The sequence below is a fragment of the Camelina sativa genome, chromosome 4, assembly GCF_000633955.1.
Source record: "Camelina sativa cultivar DH55 chromosome 4, Cs, whole genome shotgun sequence".
In the NCBI taxonomy this organism is placed as follows: domain Eukaryota; kingdom Viridiplantae; phylum Streptophyta; class Magnoliopsida; order Brassicales; family Brassicaceae; genus Camelina; species Camelina sativa.
This window is the reverse complement of record NC_025688.1, coordinates 24612671-24632193: the sequence shown is the minus strand read 5'-3', so window position 1 is coordinate 24632193 and position 19523 is coordinate 24612671. Positions and strand designations below refer to the sequence as shown.

Genomic DNA, 19523 nt, shown 5'->3' with positions numbered 1-19523 from the left:
GATAATTGATATCGTTGTTGGTTGATAGGTTGGTATAGTAGAAGAACCAGACAAAGCGGTTCTAACACAAGCATGGAAATCATGGATAGAAGAGCACATTAAAGAAACCGGAAAAGTCCCGCCGGGGAATAAGTCAGGGAACAACACATTTGTCAAACAGACTCCTAGAAAGAAATCAGATATCCGTCTCACTCCAGGTCGCCATGTTGAGCTCACTGTTCCGTTAGAGGAACTGATTGATCGTTTAGTGAAAGAGAGCAAAGTGGTAGCTTTCATAAAAGGATCAAGAAGTGCTCCTCAATGTGGATTCTCACAGAGAGTAGTTGGGATTCTTGAAAGCCAAGGAGTCGATTATGAAACGGTTGATGTTCTTGACGACGAGTTTAATCCTGGGCTAAGGGAGAAGCTGAAGAACTACAGCAATTGGCCAACGTTTCCACAGATATTTGTGAAAGGAGAACTTGTAGGAGGTTGTGATATATTGACCTCAATGTATGAAAATGGTGAACTTGGCAACGTCTTGAATTAGTTGTGATATTTGTGTAACTTCAAACATTCATAATTGGGAATCCTAATAAACACGCTTGAATTCTCTTCCATTTTTTCAACCTCGTTTTCATTACACNTCTCTCTCTTTTGCATGAAGATGATATTTGGGATCGATACTTCAAATATTACATTCGGCAACATTGTATGTTTATAAATTAACTCTTAGAACAAAAATTCAAAGTGTTCAAGATTATTCAAGAAAACAACTTTGTTCCGTTTTACGAATACTATACAATATCGTCCTACAAAATTACTAATTAAAACCATTAAAGATTAATTGGTATGCAAAAAAACTTGACACACCAAAATGTAAATAGAAAGAAAGAAAGAAAGAAAGAATGTGGGGTTAATATGTTACTGAGGTCTCACAAAAACTCAAAATGTCATCACATCAAACAATATAGAGTGTTGAGTGTTTCCATGTTTAAACTAACTATTTCCCCCACCAAATAATTAAACCTACACTACACCCCAAACAAGCATAAAAAGAACATTTTATCTTAGGTTAAGAATAGTTGAGAAAGATTAGAGAGAACCATCTCTAGTAAGCTTAGCAAGCAATGCATTAATTAGTGAATCCCTCTTCTCTGCTCTCATCTCCTCCCTCGACCGTCGTTGCTCCTCTCTATCCCGCCACATGCGCTCCATTGTCACCCTCTCCTTCTCAAGCTCCTCCATCTTCCTTCTCCATTCTTCTTCTTTCTCTGCTCTCTCCTTCTCCCTCGCCTCCCATCCTTCTCTCCATTCACTCTCCATCCTTATTTGATGTCTCATGAACTCTTCTAACACTTCTCTTACACCATTATTGCTATTACTACTATTATTACCGCCTTTCCGCTTTTTTGCAATGTTCTTTTTCGGATTAATTAGGATTTTCGGGTCGTTGCTAACATCTACTAGCTCTTCATTGACATTCTCTTCTTCCTCATCTGAAGAATACTCTCTCTTTCTCGCTGCTGTCCCGCTTGTTCCCCCTACTCCTCCCTCGGATTCAACCCATAGCATTCTCTGCATTCTAGTGGTAAATATAGTTTGCATATCATCATAAAAAGGGAATTGTTGTCTCGCTATCTCTGCCTCCATTGTCTCACATCCCTAGAAACATCAAGAATACATCACCAATGGGATTATATATATGCATATACAACTAAACTAATTGAAATATTATGGACAACACCAAATTCAAGATTTGCCTCTATCTTGGAGTGATTATGGACAATAAGAGATTAAAAATTTCTTGTTTACAAAAAAAAATTATGTAGTTGTTCCATGCAAGGCTACCAAGATTATAGCACTAGATATTTAAAGATAATACTAAACACATCCACAAAAATAATTAATATTGGTACCTTAAAACGAGTGACGAGGTTCTTCCACTTGCACTTGCACTGTTCAGGGCTACGAGGAAAGCTTTTGTCTCTCATCTTGTTAGAGATAACTTCCCAAAGAAGCTTGTTCCGTTTAGTCTCCATGAAAGTCTGATCTAGCTCTCCTCTTATCCCTATCAACTCTTTCGTCTCTTCAACGCTCCACTGTGGAAACCTATCCCCACCCGCTACCGGAGACGCTATTTCCGGCGTCTGCGATTGGGGATGAGGATGATGAAGATGATGATGCTTGTTGAGGTATTGAAGCTGCTGAAGGTGATGATGTTGATGATGTCCATCCATTTGAAAGAATCAAGAAGAACTAAAACTAAAAAAAAAAAGAGAAACAGAATCAAGAAACGATCTCTAAAGCGAAAGATTACGTTATTGTAATCTTTGATGAGCTTTCACTTTTTTTCAGATCGCAAAAAAGAAAAGAAAATTAAAAAATATTACAATACTAGTTTTTTTGTTTGGTTTGTGTGTTTTGTAATGTGAAACGTCGGGAGAAAGAAGTCTAATTTTCTCACACAATTCTTTTCTTCTTCCCCACTCTCTCCTTTCTCCTGTCGCCATCTGTATACGCGTTTACTTTTTTCTCTATCTTGGATTTTTTCTTATATATATAACTTTTTTCTTCTCTCTTTTTTTTTGTCTCTGTTTTGTTTTTTTCGTTTGACAAAATATTAAAAAGAACAAAGCTTTCGGTAAATGTGTCAATCTCTAAGATAATTTAGTACTTGAATATGTTTTAATTATTGATTATAATTTATAAATGGTCTAATAGAGGATAGATTAGCGTCTTTAAAGTATATTGTCTAATGTCTAGTAAGCGAATTGACTAGGGTGATCAGGACGGACGTGGATCTTTCTATCGTTTTCTCATAATGTGTGTAATCACTTTAGTTTGACATTAGTATGCTAGATTCTGAGTTTCTGACAGTACGTCGACTTATGATCAAATTTGTTTGTATGAAATTAATTTATTACTGAGTTAGTTTGGTAAAACGGTAAGAATCATAAATTTATTGAAATTGATGATATTTAGAGATTTCTACCCTCTGTTTTAGAAATCGCTAGCGCTAGTCGGACGGTTGGGATGGACCTAGCGCCTAGCAAGAAAATCGAAGATTAAACGGGAATTAATCGGGGACTAGTTTTAAGGTTATTTTATTAAATTAGTAATAAAATTAAAATATATTGTACTAAATATATTTATAATTCTGTTTATGTTTATAAAAAATATATAAAACTATAATATTGTCTTTGAAATTATGATTTTTATTAAAAGTCTATACATTAGTTATTATAAAACATCATAAACTCTTAATTTCAATATCGAAATAACAAAAATATATATGTTTGATTTATATTTAGTTCCAAAAATAATCGATATACACAAAATGAAGCGGAAAGTACTCGGATTAGACAAATTATAATCAAATTAGACAGACAGAATCGGACAATTGATGCTAGGCGGAAATTTGTCATTAATCGAGATGAAGAGAGTTAGCTTAACGATTTTGCTGGGGCGTAATCGGTGCTAGGCGGAAACTTTTAAAACAGGGCTTCTACCTATTGTNAAAAAAAAAAAAAAAAAAAAAAAAAAAGACTTCTACCTATCTTGGTTTAGCTCTAGACTCGGTTATTGTTGGTTTAGCTTTATTAGACTCGGTTTGCTTATTGTATTTTGTTGTGCTATTAGCAAAATTAAGAAAAGATAAAGTTAGCGTGTGAATCTGTTGATTGTGGTACTAAAAATCGTTTCTATGTTATTTTCATTTTTCATAAATACAAACAAAAATAAATGATGATGTCGAGTCTTAACTCTGAAGAGGATAGTAAATTACAACTTTGTTTTTGTCAACAGGAAATTGATTTATGGCAGTTTCAGTCACCAAGCTGTATATGGTTTTTGGTCATATGATAGCAATCGAGTTTTACTTTTAACAAATTAAACATCTATAAAAACAATAACATGTTACGAAAATAATTAAGATGACGCGTCTTGTAATGTTGAAATCACAATGATTTGTTAAAATAAATAATTGTTTACATAATATATATATATCGTCACTCTCGAAAGAATGCTTTCATTGCAACCATTAGAAATGTGATCAGTTCGCAGAGTTCCACAATATCATATCACTTAATAACGTTCTGGATGTATGTGTGGATTCTCACGTCTCTCAGTCCACAATCAGCTAGTGGACCTTAATCTCAATTAATCTATTCCAAAAGAGAGAACCGATGAATTTTTCTCGTCTCCAAATCTCCTTGAAATTGCTAAGTTGATGGCCCATTTTTTCTATTATAAAAGAAGAAACTATCATTTTCGATTAAACTTCTTTTTTTTTTTTTCTCGTCTGCATATCTCCTTGAAATTGCTAAGTTGATGGCCCATTTTTTCTATTATAAATGAAGAAACTATCATTTTCGATTAAACTTCTTGTAGCATATATATATTTTCTGGTCTCCAAATCTCCTTAAAATTGCTAAGTTGATGGCCCATTTTTTCTATTATAAACGAAGAAACTATCATTTTCGATTAAACTTCTTGTAGCATATATATATATATATATATATATATATATACGATATTGTCTAAGAAAATTATTATATGAATATATTACTTTCAGAATACTTCAAAATTTGTACGTTGAATAAAAATGACATATTCTACCATTTTCAACATTTTCAAAAATAACTTTAAAGTGTTTTAAAAATATTTTATGATTTTTTAAGGACTTCTAAAATTTAGAAAAGGATAGAAATCACTATGAATAAAATGTTGTAAAACAAACATTAAATGGGGGTAACTTGAAACAAACTTTAAAAACATTTCATATTAATGATTATTTTATTTATGATAAATTAAAAACAAATCTAAAATTTTATTTTATAAATGAAAACAAAATTAAAATGTTCCTTTTATGTGGGGGTAGTTTATGTTTAAAGCCTTGACTGCTTTTCATATTCATATTATATAATGAGGAACTGAATGGGGATGTGACGATAATATTGCGTTGACGTTTCATCACCAACGCCACTGCGAGAAGTTTCGGTTTTTGTATACACACTTTTGCAAATAAATAATAATAACACTGTGTGGTTCTTAATCCTCGGCGACCAGTCATATCCTTAGCTTCACTCCCAAGTTTTCTATTTCAGCTTTTCCTTTAGATTTTTTTATTCCCTTTTCCAACAAAACTCCCATCTTTTTTTGTTCTAACGTTTTTGAGCACGATAATATGTAACTTCTCTAGAATCTCCTCTCGTTTCCTAATTTCCTGCACGTGTAGAATTATCCTTTGATGGTATCCTTTGATGGTTATCAACATTGTTGGGATGATTCTTCATTCAAAAAAGAACCAATTACAGTATTACACGTGGATTTGTCTGCTAATAATATCCTATAGATGTCGATGTTGGCCAATTTCGAATTTTGAAAGCATGAACATGCCAAACTTGTATCGACTAAGGTTTATCATGGGTAGGCAGCCCAAACCCATTCTACAAAGTTGGGCCAATTCGTCACGACGTATCTGAGTGATGATGTTACACAATTTAGCAATTTGAGTCACACGTAATAACAGCGCTTTGTTGGGTAAAACCGTAAAACTAGTAACCTCTAAAAACCGCAACTATCTAAAGAAAAGACCAAGGTCTACCTAAATCAGGCTGGGAAAATATTTGTATGCTTCGTTCACATTTTATTGTAGAATGAACCACTTGACAGACTATGGAGTTTGTTCACAAAAAAAATAAAGGATAGACTATATGGTTTGAAAAATATGTTTTGATGATTTTTCTCACCGTACTCAATTATATGAATCATTGGAACATATATGTAAGACGTATAATATATAATATCTAGGGTATCCACTCTGGATCCCATATATACTATATATGTAATATTTTACATTTTAATTTAATCAATAATCAGGTTTTTAGTACTCACACCTACTAGGCTGATACAAAGTCATGACTCATGTGTTGCACAACTTTTTCAAATACTCTCTCTGTCTCTGATTAGTTTGATGTTTAGAATTTTGCACACATATTAAGACAATGGTGTATATGATTCATTTATTATTTAGTTTTTTTCTTTATAATTTTTACTTTTTATTTTTGGTCATTTTATGCATACGTGATCATTCATTTTTCTGATATTTTCTCTACTTTTCTACTTTTACACTTTTTTAATATTAAAAATATTTAGAAAATCAATTTTTTTTAAGACAAAAAACATTCTCTAAAAACATAGTATATTCTCTAAAACATAGTGAGCTACGGACAGAGGAACAGTATATTGTTTTTGTTGCAAAAAGCTTAGCAATTTTGAAGTGAAGCTTTAGGGACGAAAATATTTATTTCAAAGAGAGAATACAGACTTCCCAAATAATTTTGTAATTAGCGTATAAATTGCAAATTGTCAACGCACGTAGTTTTTTTCACATGTGTGTTTGATAGCTGTAAAATGAATGCATTCCATACCGTAGCCCACGTGTAGCAATTGTTTTTTTCTTGATTATTACTTTTTGGCAACGTAGCTGTTGTCTTCAAGACAATCAACGAGTTAGATGTTCAGTCCTTTTGTTAATTATCATACATTTATACATTACGTTCAGATTGTTTTTTTTTTTTTTTTTTAAGGGTGAATGACTATTCAACATATTGGGTGGACAATTTCTTTGTAACACGATCTTCTAGTATATGATTTTAACACATCCCGATCTATCTTGAAGATGAAGAAATAAATATAAGATACAACTGGATTCTTATACTTGCACAATATTTTACTCGTTTCAGCGCAAAACTGTAGAACTCATGCGTCAACTTGGAAAATACTATATTATGTAGCTATATATCTAAAAAAAATTCATAAAACTTATTGAAAAATATGTGGTAATTTTTCACTTGATGTTACATAACTTTTTAATTAAAATAATGATAGTCTTGATTGATACTGTATGATTTGTGTAGTAAGCGCTTACAACGTTGTAGAATGCATGATTCAACCGATCTGAAACCCTTTAATTAAAATCATTCAGCTCATTTCACCCGGTAAAACATAATATCTCTAGTCGATTTTAATTACAACATGTGATGCATAAGCATAAATATATACATTGCTTATTCTTTAATACATGGTCCCCGGCCGTTATTATTATCAATAATAAATATTCCAATGAACGAAAATTTTGTCCGACAACTGAAGATATACGGTTGAGGATGTGTTTAAATTTCCTTTTAAAATTGCAATTTGTATTGATCAATAAAAGAGGCTAATACTTTACAAGTGGCTGCGCTCTCACTGAGGTCTTGAGATGTATGATTCACTATGTCAAACTTTTACTATTTTTCAGTCCATGTTATAAAACAAGCTCATCCGTTCGACTTCGTAAGCAGCACGTAGAATTGAGTTATGCAATGTTTTTTTTTTTTATAGATTAATAGATGTGTTATCAATCATATAAGAAGAAAAAATGTAAATTTATAAAGTTAGATTAATATATGGTATATATCAGTGTTACATATATACTATATGGACGTGTTGAGAGTATAACTAACCAATTATATAAGTTTGAGATTTCATGAATATTTTTGGAAATTTCATTACGTAATTCAACCAGTATGGTTCCGCTTTCAATCATTCAACTATTCTACAACAGTTAAAAGACGTTCAACCACTATAATGAAACCACTATTTTCAAAACAAAATCTGGTATATATGTATAAATAGTTTTTCCTTTGTGGTTTATCAATCAAAACAATAATTTAGATTAAATTATGCATCACATGCATGATGATCTCGACTATAGAAATATAATTACATGAACATGAAGCAATCACTATATATGGGGTTGGCTGTTTTTGTTCAATGTTGGCATTTTATGATTGGTGTTCCAAATGTTGGAATGACCTCCACCGATAATCTGTTTTTTTGATTAGATATAATTTGAGTCTATCAATCTACAACTGATTGTCAAAACCTTATTTGATATAGGGTCGGAATGGTAACCACTGATTTAGTTGTGCGGAACAAAATTTTTGATAGTGCGGTACAGTTCAACTGCGGTACATGCGGGACAAATATATTTGCGGGACAAGTACGGTTATTCCAAAATAAGCGGTACAAAATAATGTTTGATTGGTGAAAAAACATTTGTGGTACGGATTTCATATTATTTTATTAATAATTAATATAATTATATATTTTTATTTTTATTAACAAATAAAGTTTTAATTTCTGAATTTTAATGAAGATGTATAATAGATTTTGTCCAAAAGAAAAAAGAAAGAGAAAAATGTTAAAAAAAAAAAGTGAGAGAATAATTATATCTATAACATGTTGAGGGTGAGAATAATTATTCTTATAACATGTTTTTAACAAAAATTAGTACACCATAACATCACATATTTTCAATGTTTATCTAATACTAATAAAAAATAAAATACAATATTATTGTTATATTGTTTGACAGGATAAGAGAAATATTAGCTAGATAAAAATATATTTGTGGAAGAAATAATAATACATCTATAATACAGTATATTTTAATTATAAAAAAAGAACTGTTGCGTATTTGATCGGACTGCTGGTTAAAAACAGATTTATTCTGAAAAAGCGGTCTAAAACCATTTTCTACTTACAAAACTGCAATACGCTACTTTTTGCTTTCTGTACAAAACAACAAATTTTTTAAATAAATTTGTTGATTGGTGTTTTATGTGCATTTTTCAAAAAGAAAAAATGAATTCCACGAAAGAGAGGTCTCCAATAACAGCCATAATGCAAAAGGTATTGTACTAAATCATAGTCTTTTAAATAAAATTACACAAATTGTATAATAAATTTTAGTAAAGACAAATTGTATATTACTTTTGTGATGCAAACCGTCGCACGGCGCCGAAATTATATCCCCATCTCCTCACTTTAAAAGTCATTGAAGACACAAAAAAACAATATTGTCGACATTTATCCACAACTCTTTTAAAAACGTGTCTTATTAATGTTTTTCATCCAACTTAGCTCAGCATGCAAACTTTACTAAGTCGACCTCGAAATTCAATAGAAAAAAAGAGGCTGGAATAAAAGTTTCATTAATTGTTTCACGTTTCATATTTATTTATTTATTTTTAATTTTCTATTTATATCCCCACTCGTCCCTGCTTCTTCCACCATCTAAAACTTTCATTTCCCTTATCTCTCTCCCTTGAGTATACCTTATCTAAATTCCAAAACAATTCACAAAATGGCTGCATACTGGCCTGAGCCGATTGTCTCCGTGCAAGCCTTGTCCCAAACCGGCGTAACAACCGTACCAAGCCGGTATGTGAAACCTTCTCATCAGAGACCCGTCCTGAACTCTGCCCAATCCGATGCTGAGATGGAGATCCCCGTGCTAGACATGGGCGACGTTTGGGGGAAGCCAGAGGGGCTGATGCTCGTAAGGAAGGCGTGTGAGGAGTGGGGTTTCTTCCAAATGGTGAACCACGGTGTGAACCATGCGCTGATGGAGAAAGTGAGAGGAGCGTGGCGTGAGTTCTTCGAGCTACCGATAGACGAGAAAAGGAAGTTCGCAAACTCACCGGACACGTACGAAGGTTATGGAAGCCGCCTTGGGGTTGTGAAAGATGCTAAATTAGATTGGAGTGATTATTTCTACCTTAATTACTTGCCTTCTTCCATAAGAAACCCCTCCAAGTGGCCATCTCACCCCCCTAAGATCAGGTACATGATTTTATGACCTGATTTATGCAACTATGTAAACGTTTATGACCTCATTTTTCTTTATATTGCGTATTAATATACGGTTTAGGTTTGCTAGTATTTTTCTATTCCTAAGTGTATATACAGTAGTTTCTAACGAAACCCTTTACTAAAACAAAGAGTTTTTACTAAGTGAATGTTTTGCATGGGGACACGTTGCTTGCGTGTGTATTTATTTTTAGGGTGTTCAAGCATCTGAATTATGTGGAAGTACAGCTTGCATAAACGTACACACATGGCCGTTTGGTCGAAACGTTTATTTAGGCACGTGTCTAAATGTGTGAACACGTTACATGTGGTCGTTTATACCCACGTGAAACATGACTTTTCTTTGTATTGCGTATTAATAAAATAATTGACCGATCGGACAAAAGCTAGAAAACTATACTATGCAAATAATATTGTGTTATTTATAACCTAGATGTTAAGATTTACTGATGGGCTACTTCACAAAAAAAAAATTGTAATAAACGAATCTCACATATAGTTGTTGTTGTTGTTTTTTTGTTTTTTTTTTGGTAAAAGGTTAAGTTACATATAGTTGTTCTATATAGATCACTGTAATTAATTAACATTTCGAGGTAAAACTAACGCGCAGAGAATTGATCGAAGAGTATGGAGAAGAAGTGAGAAAACTGTGCGAGAGGCTGGTAGAGACGCTCTCAGAGAGTTTAGGTTTGGAACCAAATCGTCTGATGAAGGCCTTAGGAGGAGAAGACAAAGTCGGTGCTTCTCTCAGGACAAACTTCTACCCAAAATGCCCCCAGCCACATCTGACGTTAGGTCTCTCTTCCCATTCTGACCCTGGTGGCATCACAATTCTCCTCCCGGACGAGAAGGTTTCTGGCCTCCAGGTCCGTCGTGGTGATGGCTGGGTCACCGTTAAATCAGTCCCCAATGCCTTGGTCGTCAATATGGGAGATCAGATTCAGGTATTTGTGTTTGCTTTGTTGTGTTTTTTGTTTTCCTTCTCTAATTAAAAACTACTATTTTATATATGGATTTAGAGATTCTATGTTCTTTTTACATCTAAAATATTAAAATATAATCATAACTGGTACATATATAGACAACATTTAATTTTATAAACTCCATATCTGTGGTTGGAGCAAAATCAAATGGTTTTTTACATAATTTTAGCTAAGGCTTAGGTGGTTTACAAATGTGCGGAGAATTATATTTTCTTAAAAATAGTGCATACATGCTAATGCTATGACGATTGTTTAGTATTTTGGCAAATAGTCATCTAATCTTGATATCTTAGTATTATGTGATATTTCATCTTATATCTGGAAATGGAATATCAGATACGAATACTAACCAATAATAATGTTTGGGTCAACTTGTAGATACTTAGCAATGGAATTTACAAAAGCGTGGAGCATCAGGTGATCGTTAATCCCGGTATGGATCGAGTCTCTTTGGCATTCTTCTACAACCCAAGAAGTGATATACCGATTGGACCAGTTGAAGAACTGTTAACCAAAAACCGACCCGCTCTTTATAAACCGATCAGGTTCGATGAATACCGTCTTCTGATTAGGCAAAATGGTCCTTCTGGAAAGAACCAAGTCGATTCACTGTTATCAAGTAAATGATTATAATTATACACCCCAAGTATAATCTGTTATAGTCCTATATGTACTTGATACTTCCGTTACTAAATGTTATGTAATGAACCGTACATTTACACAATATAATAAAGAAAAAACTTAAAATAACTGGGTATCGAATATTCAAATTATCATGTTTACTTTTTCTTATATACTAACAGGGATTGGTTTGATAAAACCGGTCGTAAACAGCCACTACAGTAAATTTAAGGACCGACTTTAGTGTACCGGAAGATTCTCTCTATGTGCGATTGAATAAATTGGCAATTCAGCAATAAAATTGTTTACCTTGGACGCATCCAACGGCTGAAAATATAACATAGATCTAACACTATTATGCTTGATATCCAACGGCTGGAAAACATGACAAATTAAGCCGATCTAAACCCTAACTTGCTTTTGTTTTCTCAATTCTCTTGTGATCATCTCTGTGGAAACCATGAACGAAAATTTATCCTATAAGACCTCACTCTCTATCTCTCAATCTCTATCTCTATCATCTCTTGATCGAGTAAATTAATGGTTAATGGATCTAATTTGATTGTAATTTATTTATGCGTTTACATGTTTTTAATTGTGAAGGGGCGGCTAGTGTCACATACGTCTCCTGGTACGTCGAGGATTGCCTAGTCCCTGAAGATCTCAATCTCTTAATTCGATTGAAAGAAATATCCATTCAGCATTTCAGCTGATCTTTGAGAATATGGGTTATTATGGTTTTAGCGATCGGGTGGAAATCTCGGCTTCCAATGAGAATCTAGACGCATCTAGAATCTACTACATATCCGAAGGTGAACTTAAATTCTAAATTTGTAAGCAAAATTTCAAAGAATGGTAGCAAAAAATATCCAATCAATAATATAGGGTGAAATCTCCCTATTATGCTAAATGAGATGATGATGGGTTCTGCTATGCCGAATAGTCCAGTAAAATCTACATGTCACCCCTGACTCTTCAACGGTTTATGCCAACAGCCAACCCCAATGGCAAAAGTTCATACGTACGTAGTCGCACTTTTTATCGTTTATACTTATGTGGCTGAAACGCACTTTCTTTTTTTAAATCCTCACAAAAGCCAAATAATATTGGAATTTGCCACAAAGTATAATTTCATGAAATAAGACAACCAATTTCTCTTACAAACAGAATATTTTAATTTTCATAAAAACCTTTTAATAAAAATAAAAATTAAAAACATGTGACATCTGATTGGTTTACTCAGAGCGGCTAGCGAACCTCTCAACCTTATCATCCAAATTAAGACCAACCATTGCTTCACCCAACCCACAGCTCACCTCCGCCAACACCGCCGCATCTCTATAATTTGTAACCGCCTGAACAATCGCCTTAGCCCTCTTCACCGGATCCCCACTCTTGAATACACCCGACCCAACAAACACCCCATCACACCCCAGCTGCATCATCAGCGCCGCGTCCGCCGGCGTCGCCACTCCACCAGCAGCAAACTGAACCACAGGTAACCTTCCAAGCTCCTTCGTCTGCACAACCAAATCATACGGCGCAGCGATCTTTTTAGCAAAAGTGAAAACCTCGTCGTCGTCCATGTTACGAAGCAAACGAATAGCTCCGTTCACACTCCTCACGTGCCTAACGGCTTCAACGACGTTTCCAGTTCCAGCCTCACCTTTGGTTCTAATCATGGCGGCTCCTTCACGGATCCGCCTTAAAGCTTCACCGAGGTTCCTACAACCACAAACAAAAGGGATCTTGAAGTTATGCTTGTTGATGTGATTGTCTTCGTCGGCTAGTGTGAGTACTTCACTCTCGTCGACGTAATCAACTCCGATTGCTTCAAGGATCTGAGCTTCGACGAAATGACCAATCCTAGCTTTAGCCATCACCGGAATCGTCACCGCGTTTTTAATCTCCTTGATCATCTCCGGGTCGCTCATGCGAGCAACGCCGCCTTGAGCTCTGATATCAGCAGGAACACGTTCAAGAGCCATGACGGCGCAGGCACCTGCTTCTTCAGCGATTCGAGCTTGTTCTGCGTTGACGACGTCCATGATAACACCGCCTCGGAGCATCTGAGCGAGACCTACCTTGACGGAGAAGGGAGATTTCTGCTTCGTTGTCTCGGTCATGGCTACTTCGCCGTACACCGCCACAACTCCTGTTTCTGCCATTTAGGGTTTTTGAGAGAGAGTGTGTGGAGCAGAGGAAGGTGGATTATTATATATGGAGTGAGTGAGGGTCGTGATTTGAAATATGTTTGTGGACTGTGAGTGGTCCGATCGAGAGAAGATAGTCAAAGTAAGTGAATCGGACGGTTCTGTAGATGAAGGAGTTTGGGGATTGTAATGGGAGGTGAGTGTAGAGAAAAGAAGCTAGGTGTATGGAAACTTTGACCACAAGATTTGTTTCCCTATGTAATATAGTCCCGAAGAGATGGTTTATCTTGTTGACGTGGAAGCTCACTTCCCTATGAACTTTGTGTGTCGAAGAAACCACTGACTCGGATAGTGTTCTTCCTTTTTTTGGTTAGAAATATACTCAGTTTCAAAATATAATATGTTTTACTAAAGTACGCAGATTAAGAAGTTTTTACTTTTAACAAGTTTAACCAATCAGACACAATACTGCATAATATAAAATACTAAATTAATCTAAAGTTGTATAGTAATTTGAAAATATCCTGTATTATGAAACAAAAAAACTTCTCTAAAACATCTTATACTTTGAAACGAAGGGAGTATATGACAGAAACTAGAGATTTTGGAACTTTTTGTTACTTTAAACAGAAAAAAAAAATCAGCTGTATAAGAAAATGCTTTAATAAAATATCATTGTAATATAAATATAAACATGAACTGTAATTATCCTAGTAAAGCTTTAAGAACATGAACTGTACGTGAATATAAACATGAACTGTAATTATCCTAGTAAAGCTTTAAGAACTACTATTCAATAATTAAAAATGAATAAGCAACGACACTACACAAAGATGGTCAAAGAGATGAAAAGAATTAACGCATAGAAAAAAGTGAAACTTGTTAATATCAAATGATAAATTTATTATTATTGCTCTATTATTATAGATTCAAAGTTATCTTTCTACATATTAGACTTCTTTAAAGTACATGTCAACATTACAAGTAACGGTATAGGCAGATCTGTTATATGCTTCCTCATCATCACTTTCTATCGACTTTTCCAAATTAGAATCATCTTTTGTCAAAGGTTCATTACACAGACCATCGTCAACTTTATGTGCAAGTAGAGGTATTTTTGCTGAATCATTATTTTCGGTTAGATGTCTCTCTCCACCACAGCACTGTGTAGCTACAAGCATGAAGCAAATCACCAGACCTGCATATGCATTTATGCGATACATGTAACTCATCCAAAATTTGTTTTAACAAGAGAAAACTAACCAATGCTCAAATCCAATAATGAACTGACTTTTGAAACGATTGAAATTTTTACCTGTGCCAATTACATATGCAATCCATCTATGTTCATATGAGATGCTGATGCACCATTCATCGTCGATGGATACTCCCTATAAACCCAGAGGTAGAGACAGTGAGGTGAACACTCATTCAGCTAAGAGTCATAATAATAATAACAGTGTTGTGTTTCGTATTACGAGTACATACCTGACTCGGTGCTGTTGAAGTCACGACAACAGACTTTCTAGCAAGGGACATTGCATTGAGTTTGAATGTGCACTCGCCATTGCTGAAGGTACAGTTGTATAATGATTGTTTAGTATCATACAAGACAGCCCTCACATCAATAGTCAGTTCCACCTGAACAAACAAACAAACATCAGGTCAAGTAAAACAATGAACGGTGCAGAAACCAAAAAAAAACCTATTCCAAAGTCATTACTTGATCAGTAATTATTTACCTCTACGTCCTTACTCTTCTTCAAGTTAGCCACAGCAAGAGAATAACCAGAAGACTTACTTATCTCCAATTGAATCATACCACTCCCTGTAAAAGAATTCTATTAACTCGTGGGTATAACACAATGCATTTTTTTGAGTAGGAACTTCCATTTGACTAACCCTGAATTAGATTCCATGACCAAGCGAAGTCACGACGAAATGCAATCTCGTTCAACGATGAAGAAGAGATGCCTTGTGTTCCTGTGAATTGAGAGCCTTCACATTATCAGTATATATATCCCATAAAGGCAACAAATACAAGCATAAAATCTCTCACATTAAGACTTCTATATCCTTTGAGTATATACTACTATATACGAATGAAGTTCAACGATTGAGTGGATTTCCATCAATTTAGGTTTTTTTTTTGTGTTCATGTTTTTTTTCTACGACTCTATCACAGCCTTGCTGACAATGGTAAACCAACAACCAAGCACAGCAATCAGCATATGAAATAACTACAATATTTACTAACCTTCCTCGACCACAAGCTCGACCGCTGAACCTTCTGGTTTTACCGTGTAGGTAATATTCACAAAAGTCCCTCGGTTAAAGTAATATGGCCAACTCTGAGAGAAATCCAGTTCAATAAATTGTCAAAAAGAGAATCCAATGACAATCAAAGCTAGAATAAATCATGAGTAAAAAATAGGTAAAGAGATTGAATCTTTGATTTCAATTCTCAATGACAGTTTCAAACAGTACATAGAATCTTAAACCTGCCTTGTAAGAATCATGTGAGAGTACAGGTAACACTCGGGATTCTGACCAATTCACCAAACGATTCAAGGGAGGAGACCCATAGAATCCACAAAACTGGATCCCTGGTTTAGAGTAATCAAGCTCCTTCACCTAACAAATAAAAAAATCCAATAAATAAGCACAACCCTTGATGATAAACAGAACCAAAAGAAGAAGGAGATATATAGGAGGGACCAAACCAGACGAACCTTAATGCTTTGGACAAATATGGAACTTGGTTCCACAAGAATGGACGAATTCGGTCCAAGCCAGATATTTTGTGATCCGTAAACACCCTCGATCAGAACAACCGATCCTGTGAGACATCATCGTGAATTAGTCAGATTCATATATAATCAAAATCAAAACTGTAAATTATAATTAAAAAAAAAAAAAAAGTTGAAGAAACCAACCGAACATAAACAAAACCATAACGAGACCGAAGCAATACACCTTAATCTCAGCACACGAGTGGAATTGTCCATCCACGTTACGAGATCGATACCCGAGAATTGGAGGTTGCAGTTGCATACGAAAGTCCATTTCGGTGATTCTTAGAGAAAGAGAGAAACACAGAAAGAAAAAATAAAGAGATGAGAATTTGAGGTTGATGAAACCCTAGAAGAAATCTAAAGGGATTATAAAGACCCTGAGAGAGGATCTGTGAGGTGCTGAAATGTGTCCATGATATAGATAAGGATAAGGACACGTTTATTAGTGTAACACTACATGTTTGCGTAAACAGGTCCACCGGCGGCGATTCTTAGTCTCTTCTTTCTCTTCGTCGTTTAAACGGTAACGATGAGAGGTCAAAGACTCTTTTGAATAGATAACAAATCATGAGGGTATTTATGTAACTTCCTTTAAATAAATAAATAAACAATTATTACCTTCAGATTATGTTTTTGTTTTAGAAAATTGTCTATTTTATTATTTTAATAGTTTCTTCTGTTATTCCATAATTGTCCTTTGACAACGCTAATTAACTGTTAAGTTTAAAATCAATATTTGTATTTTTAAGTTAAGTTTTTTTTTAACTTCAAGAGTTTGACTCATTATTAGTATGCTAAAATAAAATAAGACTATTGATTTTTTTTTTGACCTCAAATATACTATTGATTTAACTAATTCCAATACATTTATTTAATATTGTGTAAGATTTGCTAAATGGCTTGTAATAATAAAAAATTAAAATTAGAAAAGACTCATTAATTACAAACATGAATCTCCTCGTAACTTCATAAACCTTTAAGAATTACTATTAGTAGGGATGGGCATTTAGGTTTAAGTTCGACTTCGGTTTGGGTTCGTTTCGATTCGGTTTGTTCGGTTTTGTTAAAACTCTAACCAAACTCAACCGAAGTTAGTTTGGTTTAGTTTGTATTTGGGTCGGTTTATGTTTGGTTCGGTTTGGTTTTAGTTTCGTTCATTTTTAATTAGGTTTAAGAATCAATTAATGTAACAAAATAAAATTGATTATAGTTTTATAATAGTTAATTAATCAAATAAATTAGAAAAGATGGAAAATTAAAATTAATACCTAATATTAAATATAAATAAATTTATATTTATATTTAATTAATTTTATTAGAAAAGTTAAAATAATGTAAAATAGAAATAAAATGCAAATGGTAATAGATAATATCACATGTTTATAATTTTAATAATATTATTAATTAATTTAAGAAACATATTGGATTACTGGTTCGGTTCGGTAGAAAAAACATATATAACTGAATGGTTGAAATGTAGGATTGGGTTTGGTTTGGGTCGGTTTGAATTCAGTTGGTTTGATTCGGTTTAAATGCCCACCCCTAAGAACTAGTACTATATTTTTTGGATATATTAACAAAATATACAAAGTTATTACGTAAAAATGAGTGAGCAACAAATTCATTCATTCATGGTATTTTCGTTTTCATCCAAAGTCTCATAATTATTGGTAAAGAAGAAGATGATTAAAAAGAGTTTTGTGAGGGAGATCCAACCGATGATTCACCAAGAACACCTCTCCACCACAGCACGTACTTAACTCCAATGTAATCATACCACTCCCTGTAAAGGACTTGAATTAGCTCATGGTAATCAATGTGACGCAATGCATTTTTTTAAGTAGGAACTTCCATTTGACTAACCCTGAATTAGATGCCGTGACCTAGCGGTGTCATGCAATGGAATCTTGTCCAACGACGAATGAGACATGATTCGCGTTCCTGCAAATTGAGAACCTTGACATTATCAGTATTTATATCCAATAATAAAGGCAACAATTACAAACAGAAAATCTCACTCACATTAAGACTTCTATATCCTCTTAGTTCATTCAAAAGTTATTTTCCTTTTCTAGTTGGGGTTTTGCTTTTACGTTTTAGTATATACGAATGAAGTTCAGTGGTTTCCATCAATTTAGGGTTTTTTTTTTGTGCTCATGTGTTTTTAAAACTCTATCACAGCCTCAATGACAATAGTAAACCAACAGGCAAGCAGAGCAATCAGCATTTGACAAAACTACAATATTAACTAACCTTCCTCGACCACAAGCTGGACCGCAGAACCCTGTGGCTCAACCTTATAGGTGATGTTAAAAAGAGTCCCTCTATTAAAAAAGTATCGCCAACCCTGAGACAAGTGAAATCAGTTCAATAAATTGTCAAGAAGAGAAGTCAAAGATGGAATCAATTCTGACTAAAAAAGATTGAATCTTTGATATCAAATCTCAATGACAATTCCAAACAATACAGAGAATCTTAAACATGCCTTGTACATATTCTGTGAGAGAGGTAACACTCGGGATTCTGACCAGTTCACCACAGAGCTTAATGAAGGAGACCCATAGAATCCATAAAGCATAAGCCCTGGTTTAGAGTAATCAAGCTCCTTCACCTAACAAAAAAAAAGTTCAATAAACCATTGATGATAAACAGAACCAAAAGAAGAAGGAGATAGCTAGGGGGAACCAAACCCAGACGAACCTCAATGCTTTGGACAAATCTGGAACTTGGTTTAACAAGAAGGGACGAATTGGGTCCAAGCCAGACATTTTCTGATCCGCAAATACTCTCCATCAGAAAAGCCGGTGCTGTGAGTCATCGAGAAGCTAGTCAGATTCAAAAAAAATAAAAGACAAAAGCTTTCGAAATCAATACTGTAAATTGGAATAATAAAAGTTGAAGAAACCAACCGAAGAACCACAATGCAATAGCGAGAACGAAGCAGTAAATCATAAACTCCCCATACGAGCGGATCTCTTCTTCCACGTTACGTAATCGATAACGTTGATGTTGCATTTCCATACGAACTGAATTCATTTCGGTGATTCTTAGAGAAAGAGAGAACCAAAAAAAAAAAAAAAAAGAGTTCAGAATTTGGGATTGAAGAAACCCTAGAAGAAATTTATATATAGGGGTTAAAAAGAACTTGAGAATCTGTGAGGTGAGGAAGTGTATCCATGATATAGATAAAGGATAAGGGCAAGTTTATTAATAAAGTAACGCTCAATGGTTTGAACAAATTGGTCCACCGGCGCCGAGTCTACTCTTGGTCTTTTTTTTTTTTTTTTTTT

General features: G+C 34.1%; 6 protein-coding genes across 6 annotated transcripts; 2 read left to right on the top strand and 4 right to left on the bottom strand.

Annotated features, from left to right (window-relative positions):
• On the top strand, positions 29 to 602 carry LOC104782259 (bifunctional monothiol glutaredoxin-S16, chloroplastic-like; the record flags this gene model as incomplete). The annotated part of the gene is given in 1 exon segment (XM_010507140.2): positions 29 to 602. A coding segment is annotated over 1 exon segment (501 nt), but the record flags the coding sequence as incomplete, so codon positions are not given.
• LOC104782260 (trihelix transcription factor GT-3b) lies at positions 878 to 2446 on the bottom strand. The gene is made up of 2 exons (XM_010507141.2): positions 1899 to 2446; positions 878 to 1644 (listed from the first exon to the last, which is right to left on the bottom strand). Exons 1-2 carry the CDS (start codon positions 2217 to 2219, stop codon positions 1075 to 1077), a joined length of 891 nt encoding a protein of 296 aa, XP_010505443.1. The 5' UTR covers positions 2220 to 2446; the 3' UTR covers positions 878 to 1074.
• LOC104782258 (protein SRG1-like) lies at positions 9100 to 11414 on the top strand. The gene is made up of 3 exons (XM_010507139.2): positions 9100 to 9654; positions 10292 to 10625; positions 11043 to 11414. The coding sequence occupies exons 1-3, from the start codon at positions 9176 to 9178 to the stop codon at positions 11289 to 11291; spliced, it is 1062 nt and encodes a 353-aa protein (XP_010505441.1). The 5' UTR covers positions 9100 to 9175; the 3' UTR covers positions 11292 to 11414.
• On the bottom strand, positions 12387 to 13663 carry LOC104782257 (pyridoxal 5'-phosphate synthase subunit PDX1.1). The gene has a single exon (XM_010507138.2). It carries the CDS (start codon positions 13451 to 13453, stop codon positions 12521 to 12523), a length of 933 nt encoding a protein of 310 aa, XP_010505440.1. The 5' UTR covers positions 13454 to 13663; the 3' UTR covers positions 12387 to 12520.
• LOC104782256 lies at positions 14357 to 16553 on the bottom strand. The gene is made up of 9 exons (XM_010507137.2): positions 16375 to 16553; positions 16171 to 16277; positions 15944 to 16072; positions 15696 to 15789; positions 15341 to 15421; positions 15181 to 15266; positions 14927 to 15079; positions 14754 to 14829; positions 14357 to 14636 (listed from the first exon to the last, which is right to left on the bottom strand). Exons 1-9 carry the CDS (start codon positions 16502 to 16504, stop codon positions 14389 to 14391), a joined length of 1104 nt encoding a protein of 367 aa, XP_010505439.1. The 5' UTR covers positions 16505 to 16553; the 3' UTR covers positions 14357 to 14388.
• On the bottom strand, positions 18671 to 19269 carry LOC104784252. The gene is made up of 3 exons (XM_010509305.1): positions 19143 to 19269; positions 18934 to 19040; positions 18671 to 18844 (listed from the first exon to the last, which is right to left on the bottom strand). The coding sequence occupies exons 1-3, from the start codon at positions 19267 to 19269 to the stop codon at positions 18671 to 18673; spliced, it is 408 nt and encodes a 135-aa protein (XP_010507607.1).